The sequence below is a fragment of the Balaenoptera physalus genome (genome assembly GCF_965194825.1).
Source record: "Balaenoptera physalus genome assembly, chromosome: 16".
NCBI lineage: Eukaryota > Metazoa > Chordata > Mammalia > Artiodactyla > Balaenopteridae > Balaenoptera > Balaenoptera physalus.
The window spans coordinates 30,454,667-30,467,903 of record NC_138898.1 but is presented as its reverse complement, the minus strand read 5'-3'; the positions used below and the strand labels follow the sequence as shown (position 1 = coordinate 30,467,903).

Genomic DNA, 13,237 nt, shown 5'->3' with positions numbered 1-13,237 from the left:
GAAAATGATAATTGATAAAATTAACAGAGAAGTTGGGAGGTAAAGTTAGGAAAATCTCAAAATATAAAAGTTTAGAAATAAAAGAGGTAGAAAATACGAGAAAAAACTTAAAAGTCATAGAGAACTTATCCATGAGGTTTGATAGCCATTAAGTAGGAGTTCTAGAAAAATAGAGCAGAGATATCAGAAGGGAGGAAATTTAAAAAAAAAAGTAAACATTTCCAGTGATAAAAAGAAAAGCTTTTAGCAAGCCTCAATGAGAGTAGAAAAACCTTAAATCTATCTATGCCTTTTTTGAACACTGATGATTAAAGAATATCATAAAAAGCAGAAAAAATAAGTCTTATGCAATAAGACAACAGAAACTTGATTTCTCTCCTTCCCCAACCAAAACAAACAAACAAACATTAAACAAAACATGTGAGGCAATGGTTTTCAAGACACTAGACATCAGGCAATGAGGAATAGTGATTCCCTTGAGAGAGAGAAATAAACAAGGTGAGCCCCATGAATGTCCTAGCTTACTACAGTTGACCCTTAAACAACAGGAGTTTGAACTGCATAGGTCCACTTATATGCAGATTTTTTTCAGTAGTAAATACTATAATACTACACGATCCACAGTTGGTTGAATCCATGGATTTTCGACTGCACAGAGGGTCAGTTCCCCAAACCCCCTCATTCAAGGGTCAGCTGTACTTTGAGAAAATTTCCAGGCCATGGCACAGGAAGGGGATACCCAGGTAGATCCCAATGCACTTCCTGAGCTGAGTAGATGGAGCTGAGAGTCTGGTGAGACCAAGACGGCTGGAGTACTAAAGAGGAAATATTTGCTCCAAAACAGAACTCCCAAGATCTGCCAAGATTCCTCTTTCTCCCCACCCCCACATCCCAAGTATTCAACAGACTATTGATCTATGTGTTCATGTGTGATGTAACTACTGAAAGTGGAGGAAGAAAAAAATATCTGAAAGTATTCCAGAACAGTGCCTGATGCATGCTCGGAGCTGGGAATAGTACCTGTTCCCACCAGTTTGACTCGAAAAATGCATAATTCCCAGGGGGATAGAGTCCTCAGGAGGGTTTTGTCTCCTGTGGGGAATTATCAGCCCTTGTCTGAGCACTGCTCTGGACCCTCCTAACAATTTATAAAAGCAAGAACTGAAAGGATCAAACTGTTTCCAAGTAACTGCATTCCAGAACAAATCACAAGAATATTTATAGGAATACAAAAATACCTAGCACCCAACAAGGTAAAATTCACAGTGTCTGGCATCCAAAGATTATCACTTTACAAAGAAGTGGAAATACATGACTGATAGTAAGGTAATCAGTTTATCAAAATTGACCTAAAATTGACAGAAATGTTAGAATTAGCAGACAAGGACATTAAAACAGTTATTCTCACTGTTCCATATGTTCAAGAAGCTAGAGGAAAGACTGAACGTGTTGAACAGAAACAGAAAATATGAAAGACTCAGATTGAACTTCTAGAAGCGAAAATTGCAATATCTAAGATGAAAAAATACACTGGATGGCAGTAACATTAAATTAGACTCTGCCAAAGAAAAGATTAGTGAATTTGAAGCCATAGCAGTAGAAACTATCCAAGATGAAGCACAGAGAGACTAAAGAATACAGAAGAATAGAAAGAGCATCAGTGATTGCCAAATTAGTCGTAAGGACAGAATAAAGACATTTTAAAACTAAAAACAATTTCCTCCCATTAATCTTTTCTTAGAAAGCTGTTGGAGGATGTTCTCCAGCAAACAAGTTAACCAAGGAACAGGAGACAAATTAAGCCATGAAATCAGATCCAGCACGTGAGAGCACCAGGATGATAGCAAAGAGAAGTCTCATAGTGAAAGTTGCAGTTGCACAGCAAGCTTACATAACAGGCATCCCAAAATGAAGCAAGAAGTAAAAGAAATGACAGATTATCTGATACCTTTAAGCCAGTGGTTCTCAATTGGGGTGATTTTGCTGTCCCATCCTCACCCTTCCCACAAGTCACTTGGCAATATTTGGACATGCTTTTGATTTGCCTGGACCGGGTCTGGGGGGTGGGTTGTAGGCATCTAGTGAGTAGAGGCCAGGGATTTTGCACGAGGCAATGCACAGGGCAGTCCCTCACAACAAAGGAATAACTGGCCCAAAATGACAGTAGTGTTGCTACTGAGAAGCCCTAGTGTAAGCATACTAGCAAATTAAGTGGGAAAGGTAGAAAAAATTTTAGGATTGATTTTTTTAATTACACAAGTGAAAAGAATGAAGCTGTTGGTAGCTCTTGGAAAAACAAAATTTGTTTAAGAAAGCAAATATGAGTATGGTATGCACTTGGCCTGCAGTAAATTTTATATTTTATATATATATATATATATATATATATATATTCTTAATATTATAAACAATAACTACTGGTATAACCAAAAAAGTCATATTATGATATTAGATAATGTTAAGGTGTATATGTGAGAAAACGTATGAGAATGGGGATAAGCGTAGCAGAGCTACATCTTTGCCATAAGTCAGTATTTAATTTCTAAATTGATAAATCAAGAAATAGTGATAGAAGCTTATATCAAAATATGGAGGTAATTACCAAAAAGAAAATGTTAAAAGATTTCAAAGTTGTTGTCTCTGAGGATTAAGACTAGCGGAGGTTTGTGAAAGGTTGGAGTAGGGATTAAAATTTTTTTATTACAAGCCTTTAGGACTAGTATTTGATTTTTTAAAACTATAGGAATGTATTATTTTAATTAAAATTTTATTCTAAACAAAGACAAAATATTTTTGTGTGTATATGTATATAAATATATATATGCCCATCATTGAAGATATTCAAAAGATATACCAAAGTCTCTGAACAGATAGTTTCCTTGAATGGGACACATTTATTAATATGTATAGGTTCTAATATAATATAAAATTTTTATTTATTATTCTAATCACTGAGTTTTCACCAAGATAGTCATTTCTAAATGTCAGGAAATAATTCTGATCGTCCTAATGATACTGACTCAGTTATTTCAATGTTTTTCCCCTTGTGTTGCAGTTGCAGGATGTGAGTTTGAATCTATGGAATGTCTACAGCAAGATGGATCCTATGTCTCTGGAGAGTTTGCTTTCAGAAGTAAGGAGCCACACTGTATTTAACTTATAAATATTAGAATCAGCTCAATTATCCACTACTGGTATTTAACTTGTAGAAATGCAGGATATATTTTAGTTTGCTTTAGTCAAAGAATTGAGCAGTTTCTTCCCCAATTATTATCTTGAACTTCTTGGGGAGTGGAAGGGGACCTGGAAAAGAGACACTACCTCTTCCACTCTGAGGAAACCTCAACTGAGATGAGACCAAGGCTGCTTGCCTGGTCCAAGATTTAGGTTTTCACCTAAAGACATTCTTTCCGTTGGGCTGGACTTTAGAAAAACAGTAAAGAGGGTGTCTTTTTGCACTCTTTCTCTGGCATGAAAAGATTAAAAAGTTGGTGTATGCCTTAAAGGAATCAAGGATTAGACAGGGGTTGGCAACGTTTTTCTGTAAAGGGGTAGACAGTAACATTTTAGGCCTTGTGGGCCCTGTGTCTCTGTTCAAACTACTCAGCAATGCCATTATAGACAATGCTTTAACGAACGAGTGTGTCTGTGTTCCAAGGAAACTTTATTTATAAAAATACATGGCCTGCCGGCAGGCCATAACTTACTAACTCCTGGATTAAAGGGTCAGGCATTAATTTTTCATCTGAACTTTGAAGAAAAAATTCACAGTGGGCAAAGCAATTTGCAATGAGGAGCAACAAGCAAAACTAAGGTATAAGTACTTTGTTTAAACAGCTCAGTAGGGTCTCTCAGGGGTCATGGATGGATATGCATGGAAAAAGAACAGCTTGTATGTAGCCTTTTAATGAAATGAGCTGTGAAATCAAGACCCAACAAAACTAATTCAAAAAATGAAGACTGCACATCAGTCTCATGAATATTAATGCCTATACTTTAAGTAAAATGGTAGCAAACAGTATCATATTAAAAGAACATTCTGTGATAAAGCAGAGTTTATTAAGGGCTTAGTATTTAATTTAATATCAGGAAATCTATTAATGTAATCACTACTGATTTTTCTCCTTAGAACCATTTATGATAACTCCATAGATGCCGAAAAGGCATTTGATGAAATTGAACATCCATTCCGTTAAACATTTCTAATAAAATAGGAATATAAAAGAAAATTAAAACCTGAACTTTTTGTTCTTTAAAAAGACCTAATCATCATCATCAATCCATGGCTTGCCTAATTATGGGAAAAAGTGAAAATGCAAAAATTACAACAGTAAGAGTGTAAGAATGATGGTAATTCCCTGGCGGTCTAGTGGCTAGGACTCTGTGCTTCCACTGCCAGGGGCCCGGGTTCAATCCCTGGTCGGGGAACTAAGATCCCGCAAGCTGCATGGCATGGCCACAAAAAAAAAAAAAAAAGGAAAAAAGAGTGTAAGAATGTTAAATAAAATTTAACTACAGACAAATAAAAGAGATAAGTAGTTTAGGAGTTTCTGCATAGTATCTGGGACCCATGCCCCACTTGCATGCAGTGCCCTGAATGGGAGGACGCTTCAGGTCACACATGGAAGCTAGACATAGCATTGTAGTTTTGAGAACATCGCAAGCATCTCTGGAGTCAGTGGAATGGGACCACTCAAGAGAGCATCTTTAATTACACCTAGAACAGCAGTGACATCATGCAACTGAAGAAGCAACAGTGGTAGTCATCATGGGCTGTAGACCAGGCCATTTCCTGGTTTTCTGACTTCCAGTGAGCTTGGTATTCTTAGGTGGTACCATGAAGAAGTAGAAAAGAAGCCCTTTTAATGTCTGATAGTGGACTCCCCATCTAGCAGGAAGAGTGAGGAGGACTCAGGGCCAGATTTAATTTTATTTAGAAAGAATAAAGTAAGGTGATATTTCTTATACCAAAATATGATTGAGTACATTTATACCCACTACACTATGGAGAGCTCTTACAAATTGGTAAGAAAAATACAACAGTGGGGAACTGGGAGACAACTGGAATTGGCTGTTCACAAAATAAGAAATAAAAATGACCATGGTTTTCCACTCCCAGTTAGGGATATAGAAAGTCAAAAGAGACCATTATTCTCACCCTAATAACCAAAACAATCTGAATATGCAACAAAATAATAGTGTAAAATCATTAGAGAGCTGAAGATGCAAGGAAACCTCAAAGAACTCTGTTTCTAAAAACGTAGGTCCCTTCATAGGACACTGTTCTCATTTCCAATGGAGCAGCAGGAGGAAGAGAAATCTATCACAGACAGGGATAAGTAAAAATCAGTTGACCTTTTAAAGAGCTTTTAATGGCTGTATGTGAGTGAGTCAGCACCTACCCCTCAACTCTAAACCATAGGTCTTCACAAGTGCTCGGGGTAATCCACCAAAGACTAGGCGCCAGGCTGGAGCGCTGAGAACCATCCCCCCTGAGGTACTTGACACTCAACTATAACCTGGATTAGCGCAGGAGAGCTGAGAGCAGTCATTTGGAGGCATTCCAGGTCTTTACAGAGTATAAGCAGCTGCCCTCTTAAGGCTGGGTGCAAGGCAACAAGGCAAGGATCTCTCTACACAGACAGAGCCAAGGGGACTACAGAGCAAAGAGAACTCCTTAGCCACACAGAAAAGTGGTAGCCAGCTTGTAAAGCAGGGAGAGATTGTCCATGATTCCGCAAGCTGGTGGCTCAGCTATAAAATGCAAAGAGATTTCCAGAATCTTGTCCCAGTGCTCTGAGCAAAATCTTTATCATAGTTCACACCCCACCCTCAAAATACTTGAATTTAGTGATGAAGTAAACCAAACTACAAATGCTACAAAACGCAGACCCTGATCAGTTATAGATCAAATTGACTTAGATCCCTGCTTTAGTGGCCTAACAAAAGAAAGGGATCTAGTGGCCCTTTCCTAGAGGTAAATGGTACTATTTACCACTGTTTTTACTGGTCTTTTATACAAAATGTCTGGCATATGATATTTTTAAAATTATAAGACCGGAAGAAACAAGAAAATTTGATCTGTTTAAATAACTGATAAAAGTGCTAAAGAATCTGGAACAAAATGGGACAACATGTGTGAAGGAAGAGTTGAGGAATTTTAGCAGAGACCTGAAAACTATAAAAAGAACCAAATGGAAATGCTAGAAATGAAAACTATATGGTATAGAAATGGAGGATTTATTAGATTGTCTAATTTATCAGATTAGACATGAATGAAGAAAAGTTCAGTGAACTTGAAGGTAAGTCAATAGAAAGTTTCCAAACTGAAGGGCAGAGAGAAAAAGAGCAAAAGGGGTGGAACAGAGCATCCAGTGTCTGCCAAACAGTGTCAAATGATCTAGCATAGTAGATCATTGGAGTCCCAGAAGGGAGAGTAGAGAGAAAATGGGGCTGGAAATTTAAGTTGATAATGTCTGAGAACTTTCCAAATTGATGAAATACATCAATCCACAGATCAAGAAGCTCAGTAAACCCTAAGTAGGATAAAATAAATATGTATGAAAATGACTATAAATTTGTGCAGGGATCTCTGTGGTGAGTCTACAAGTATTAATAAAATTCAAATCCAACAACCAAAAGAAGTTAAAATGCAATTCAGGTCATTACTTGTGCCTATAAAAAATTATTAAAAAGGAAGCCAATCTATACCCATATTACTTCTTAAAATCTACTTTTTTTTCTTCTCTCTTCTCTTGCTTAGCTGCTTCATAGCCTCCAAAGTTCTCTTTAAAAACTCTTTTTCTCTTCAATATCCAAATGCATTTTCTGTTCACATGTATTTTCTCTTTGCTAAGACTGGTAATCTTATAGTCAGAATTAGCATCTAGGCCTTAATTTTTACTGGTCAATCACTGCTGGCAGCTCTGTGATGGCCAGGGAGCCTACAGCTCCATGCTTCTTGGTCAGATCCTGCAAAGAGAAAGTGCAGACTGCTCTGAGATTTGATTTAGAAAGATGTTCAAAATATGTTTGGTGAGAAAAGTAAAAAAGCGGAGTATATTTCCATCTTTGTAAAATAATTTGTGTTCTGTGTCTTAGAAACTTCAGATGGTAGTCTCACTGGTTGTTGTTATTATTTTACGTATTTTCATTTTCTTATATTTATTACATCATGTAATTCTTTTCTCTTAAATCTTTTTCTTCCTCCCTCCCTCCCTCCCTCCCTCCCTCCCTGCATTGGGTCTTCATTGCTGTGCATGGGCTTTCTTTAGTTGCAGTGAGTGGGAGCTCTTCATTGTGGTGCACAGGCTTCTCATTGCAGTGGCTTCTCTTGTTGTGAAGCACAGGCTCTAGGTGCACGGGCTTCAATAGTTGTGGCACGTGGGCTCAGTAGTTGTGGCGCATGGGCTCTAGAGCACAGGCTCAGTAGTTGTGGCACATGGGCTTAGCTGCTCCGCAGCATGTGGGATCTTCCCGGACCAGGGCTTGAACCTGTGTCCCCTGCATTGGCAGGCAGATTCTTAACCACTGCACCACCAGGGAAGTCCTACCTCGTGTAATTCTTAAAAATACTTTTAAATATTGAAATTAAGCTTCTTTTCCCCCTTTGAGTCACCTGAGATCAGACACTGCTGGATGCCAGCCTAGGGGCAAGAGTTCTGTCTGAAGTTCAGGATCCTTCCCTGGTGGCCAAAGGCCAAGGCACACTGGCATGTTTCTTGGGGTTTGCAGACTTCTGCTGCTTATCTGATCTTGATATCCATCTGGGCCTGTCTTCTGGATTCGGCCTTCAGGAGTCTGAGCAGATAGACTTCCCCTTCTTCATCATCAGATCCAACGAACCGATTCTACCTCCATACACAGTATCCATTTCCACAAATGCACTGTTTGTGCTAGGGAAAAATTGAAGAATAGTGTGTCTGGTGGAAACTACACAGGCTCTGGGTATCTCTTACCTAGATATATTTTCACTTTTGCTAGTTGTTAGTAGCGCATCCTCAGGTCACTTTACCATTTAGTACCTCAGTCTCCTCATCTATAAAGTGGGCATAGAGAAGTACATGAGGATATTAGGAAGATTTAAATACACACACACGCACACGCACACACACACACACACACACACACACACACACACACATGTGAAATCTTCCATTTCAGTCATAGCATGGATTCCTGATGGTCTAGTGGTTAGGATTTGTCACTCTTGGTCATAGCATGGAGCTGAATGCAGTATTTAATGATTCATTCCACCTTATTGTGTAGTTAGTACTGACATATCCACCTCCCTCAGGGAACTTTTTTGGGAGCAAAATGCCTATCTTTTCTGTGTATCCCCCAAAGCACGCAGTGTTTTTCACGTAGAAGATAGCCAGAAAATGGTGACTGCCCAACTGTATAACTCTACTTCTTATCATAGACCCAAACCAAGGTGAGTGTCACCATGTAGGCCATTAAAATAGAAACAAACTTCTGAGTTTGTTTCTAAATAGAATTGGAAAACAGAATAAAGTGTATTCTGTACTAATAGCTATATTGGTTCTTTTTGTTTTCCTAAGCCTCACAAAGTGAAGCATTCTGGTATAGCCCAAGGGATTGGACAGAGCCAAGCAAGGAAAGCACAGACCTACACTGGGGTGCATAGCCTCAGATGTGACTTACCTGAGGCCAGTGATATGCATTATGGGTGTCTGAGAGATAGAGCAGACAAATGCCAGGAAATCAAGGTGGAGGCTCAGATGTTCTTAGCCAACTCCAGCTAGCCGACAGTAGAAGCAGAGAAATTGACAAGTACTGCAGACATCTAGTGTGTAAGGCCTGGTAATAAGCACTTTCTACAGGTTATTTCATTTAATTCCTATAATATCTCTGTAAGGTAAATAATAGCCCCCGCCATTATGCACATAAGGCATTTGCGACTCAGAGAGGTTAGCTCCCTTGCCCAAGGTCACACAGCCAGTAAGAGGCAAAACAAAGTTTCCAGCACAAGTCTTTCTGAATCTAATCATAGTTTAGCTTTGCCTGCTTGTGTGTGTCTTAGGTTTCTTCTCATTTATGGATTCCCCCTCCTTCTCTTTGTTCCCACCCATCCCTCGCTAACTGTCTGTTGAAGAAACCAGATCATTGTCATATGGTTGTCCTTACTGGGATTTTTTTTTTTTTTTTTTTTTTTTTTGGCTGCTTTGGGTCTTTGCTGCGCTCGGGCTTTCTTTAGTTGCAGCAAGTGGGAGCTACTCTTTGTTGTGGTGCATGGGCTTCTCATTGCGGTGGCTTCTCTTGTAGCGGAGCACTGGCTCTAGGTGCACGGGCCTCAGTAATTGTGGCACACGGGCTCAGTAGCTGTGGCTTGCGGGCTGTAGAGCGCAGGCTCAGTAGTTGTGGCCCACGGGCTTAGTTGCTCCACGACATGAGGGATCTTCCAGGACCAGGGCTCGAATCCATGTCCTCTGCCTTGGCAGGCGGATTCTTAACCCCTGTGCCACCAGGGAAGCCCCTTACTGGGATTTTGTTGATTGCATTCCCATGATGTAGTTTAACAGTTTCCCTGTCTTCTGTATTCCCTGATTATTAGTAATTGAATCTAGAGGTTTAATCAGTTTCAGGATTGATTTTTAGAGGGAAGATAACTTCATAGAGGGTGTTGTGTTCCTTACCAAGAAGTACGTGTATCTAATTGATTCTCTTTATTTTGTGAACAGCCATTGATATGCAATCTTCAGATCTTTACTTCATTAATTAGAGTCTTAATTCACTATTGCAAAATGGTGGTATTCTAATTCTATAATTCCTTCTTCATTTATATTCTCTAAAGAGAAATATTCAGCTTGCTAATATTGTTTATGCAGTGGTGACGTTCATGTAGGAAAAGCAAGATAAATGCTTGAATTCTTGCTTTTACTTATAAGTTTTCAAAATAAGGTTGGTTCCCAACCGTTTTCCAAAAGTAACCAGTAAAAAAAAATAGTTTTTTAAAATATATCTAATTTTGAACTCATAGATTTAAACATATTTGATATGTTTCTGTCCATTGCAGTTATCATCTTTACTGATGCTCTAAATTGTTCCATCTTTGGGCTGTGGTCTCACTTCAAGTTGGTCACACATCCTTTTAACACAGTCTTAATAGTCCGCAATAACTTCTCTGCTATACATTGTGACGAGATATTCCAGGCTTATCTTGTACATTTCCTGTCTCACACCTGGAATTGGTCATTTCTCTAGTAAGTTATGGTTTCTTTGAGTGGGAAATGACATTTCAGCACCACAGTCTGGGTGCTAGAAATGCTCCTTGCTCCTGGTTTGGTCATTGTTTCTAGATCTCTTCCGTGGACGAAACTAGGAAATTCTGTTCTCTCTCTCCCTGCTCCCTCGCCTTTTCTCTCCTTGTGTGTGTGTATGTGTGTATACACATCATATACATACTTATATATACATGCACATGTATATACATACATATGTACACACACATATACCTGATTTTTTATCCTATGTTATATATAAAACATACTCAGAAAACAGTATCAGCACTGTCTCCTACATATTACTGAAAATAATTTTAGACATATATTGACATTAATGTAATGTGCGTGTATGTATGTGTGTGTATATATATATATATATATATATATGTATATAAAATAAAATATAGATTTTCTGGGCAGCAAATAGTGAAGTCACTTGAGAATATTGTTTACACTAAGTATTCCCAGCAGAGATCCATTGTGCTTTATGCCTAGGGCCATTGCATGGCTAACACAGAATTCATAGGTATGAGTACTTGTGTATCCTTAAAGAGAAGAGTAGGGAAGAGCATAGATCCAGACAGCCAGTTTTAGTGCAGCAAACAGGATGCCTGCTGTAAGCAAGGCACTAGGCTGGGTGCTTGTCATGTACACTTACACAGTGTGAGATGGACAGTAAAGACAACTATCCAATTTGAGTACAAATTAACAGCAACTTCAAAATAAGGACAAAGATGTCACTTTGAGTATCTCAATCAAGCAAGTCATAGCTGATACTTTGGGTTAACTGATGATGCCTTAAAGAAAAGCCAGGAACACAAAGCAACATGTAGTGGTTGGGAACAGGAATGAGTTCAGAGAGGAGGCTGAAAAGCAGCTGGGATGGGGGAGGGAGGCAGGCTGTATGTAGAGGAGAGTCAGCTGGGAAGGTGCAGAGTTCCTCATACTTGCTTTCCTGCTAGGAGGAGAGGATGAGGGAGGAAAGGGCTCTGGGCCACCTCTGGCCCCACTGAACTTCTAACTAAAGTCAACTAATTTGTCCTTGAACAAAGCTTCACTGCTGTGAGCTTATGGTACTAGGTGTAGTGTCTCATAAATAGCTTTAGGTGCCTCATAAATAACTCCCTCTTCAACAAGGGTTGCTAACTGTCCTTTTTAAAAACAGCTTTTAAAGGACATTACTGCTCTTTTTTTAAAAAAAAAAACAGCTTTATTGGAATATAATTTATATACCATAAAATTTACCCATTTTAAGTGTACAGTTTGGTGATTTTTAGTAAGTTTACAGATGTGTGCAACCATCACCACAATTTGAATTTTAGACCATTTCATCAACCCAGAAAGTTGCCTTGTCCTCACCTGCAGTCAACCTCCATTCCCACTCTCAGCCCTAAGCAAACCACTAATCTACTTTCTGTCTCTGTAGATGTGTCTTTTCTGAGTATTTCATATACTGTAGTCTTTTATACATGGCCTCTTTCATTGGGCATAATGTTTTTGAGGTCCATCCATGTGGTAACATGAATCAGTACTTTGCTACTACCTTTTAAACAACATATTTAAATGGTCTGGTATTTTGAGATCAGATGCGGTTTCATGATTCTGGTTTTCTAAAGTACCTCCTTGAATGACCACATTATCTTTTCATTTTCTTTCTAGGATTTGGTGGCTTTTGAACGTCAGTGGACTAACTTCTTTGCCAATTTTGACACAGAAATTCCCTTCTTGCTGGAATTGTCCGAATCTCAGGCGGGTGAAGTATGTAAAGGAAGGGTCAAAGAGAAAGAAGAAATTGGCTAGTTTATTTATTGTTTTTATTTTTATTAAAATTTTTCTCAGAATACAGCACTACCAATCTGAATTTGGCTATCATTTCCTTAAGATTTGTTGCATGCTGTAAAGAAGTTTTTAACTCCCATGCCAACCCCTATATAAGAAGGTATTTTTTTCTGTGCCAGTTTCTCTACAAGAAAGATACTCATTTGTCAGAGGTGGTGCCCCTGTCAGCCAGGAATTCTGTTGGGCACCAGTTAATAAGCCTAGGAATAATTCTCCACATGTGAATAGCACACCTTTGTCAGTTGAACCTCTAGGTAATGCCAAGCTTTCTTTCTAGGCAAACAACAATAGTGAAGTTACTAGGTTCAGGTAAGACCCACTCCATGAGTAAACTGAGGTATGTAAATCCAGAACTAAGGCACAGGGACTTCCCTGGTGGTCCAGTGGTAAAGAATCCACCTTCCAATGCAGGGGACATGGGTTTGATCCCTGGTCAGGGAACTAAGATCCCACATGCCGTGGGACAACTAAGCCCACTTACCACAACTACTGAGCTCGCACGCCTCAACTAGAGCCCACGTGCTGCAAACTACAGAGCCCACGTGCTCTGGGGCCTGCGCGCCACAACTAGAGAAGAGAAAACCTGCAGGCCACAACTGGAGAGAAGCCTGCGCACCACAACAAGGAGCCCGTGCGCTGCAACAAAAGATCCTGCATGCCTCAACGAACATCCTGCGTGCCACAACTAAGACCAGACACAGCCAAAAATAAAGAGAGGGAGAGAGAGGGAGAGGGAGAGAAGAGAAGAGAGAGAGAGAGAGAGAGAGAAAGAGAGAGAGAGAGAAAGGAAGGAGGGAAGGAGGGAGGGAGGAAGGAAGGAAGGAAGGAAAAGAAAGAAAGAAGAAAAAAAGAAAGGCACAAAACTAGTTCCCAAACTAGTTCCCAAAACTAGTCAACAGGAAGGATCAAAAGAGTGATCTTGAGCTTGCACTTGAGCTTACTTTGGGCTTGCACTGCCAGTCCTCAGTTCTGCTGTGTTCCACTTTGACCCAGGACAGGCCCTACTCCTGACCTTTGCAACTGGAGTTGATCTTTGTTGCTGTGCATTTTACTTTTACATTGTGTTATAAATCCCACAATATATTGGGGTTATTTTTGTTTAAACAGTCAATTGTCTTTTTTGTCTTTTAAAAATCTTTAAAAATATTTTTTAA

The 13,237-nt window shown here is 39.2% G+C and overlaps 1 protein-coding gene across 3 annotated transcripts in view; it reads left to right on the top strand.

Annotated features, from left to right (window-relative positions):
• DNAAF9 (dynein axonemal assembly factor 9) overlaps nucleotides 1-13,237 on the top strand; it is a 152,448-nt gene that overhangs the window by 49,868 nt on the left and 89,343 nt on the right. For all 3 annotated transcript variants that reach the window (XM_082428909.1, XM_082428908.1, XM_082428907.1), the window contains 2 exons: nucleotides 3,056-3,133; nucleotides 11,904-12,002. In XM_082428909.1, the coding sequence (XP_082285035.1) occupies nucleotides 3,056-3,133; nucleotides 11,904-12,002 (177 nt within the window). The remainder of the gene's footprint in view (nucleotides 1-3,055; nucleotides 3,134-11,903; nucleotides 12,003-13,237) is intronic.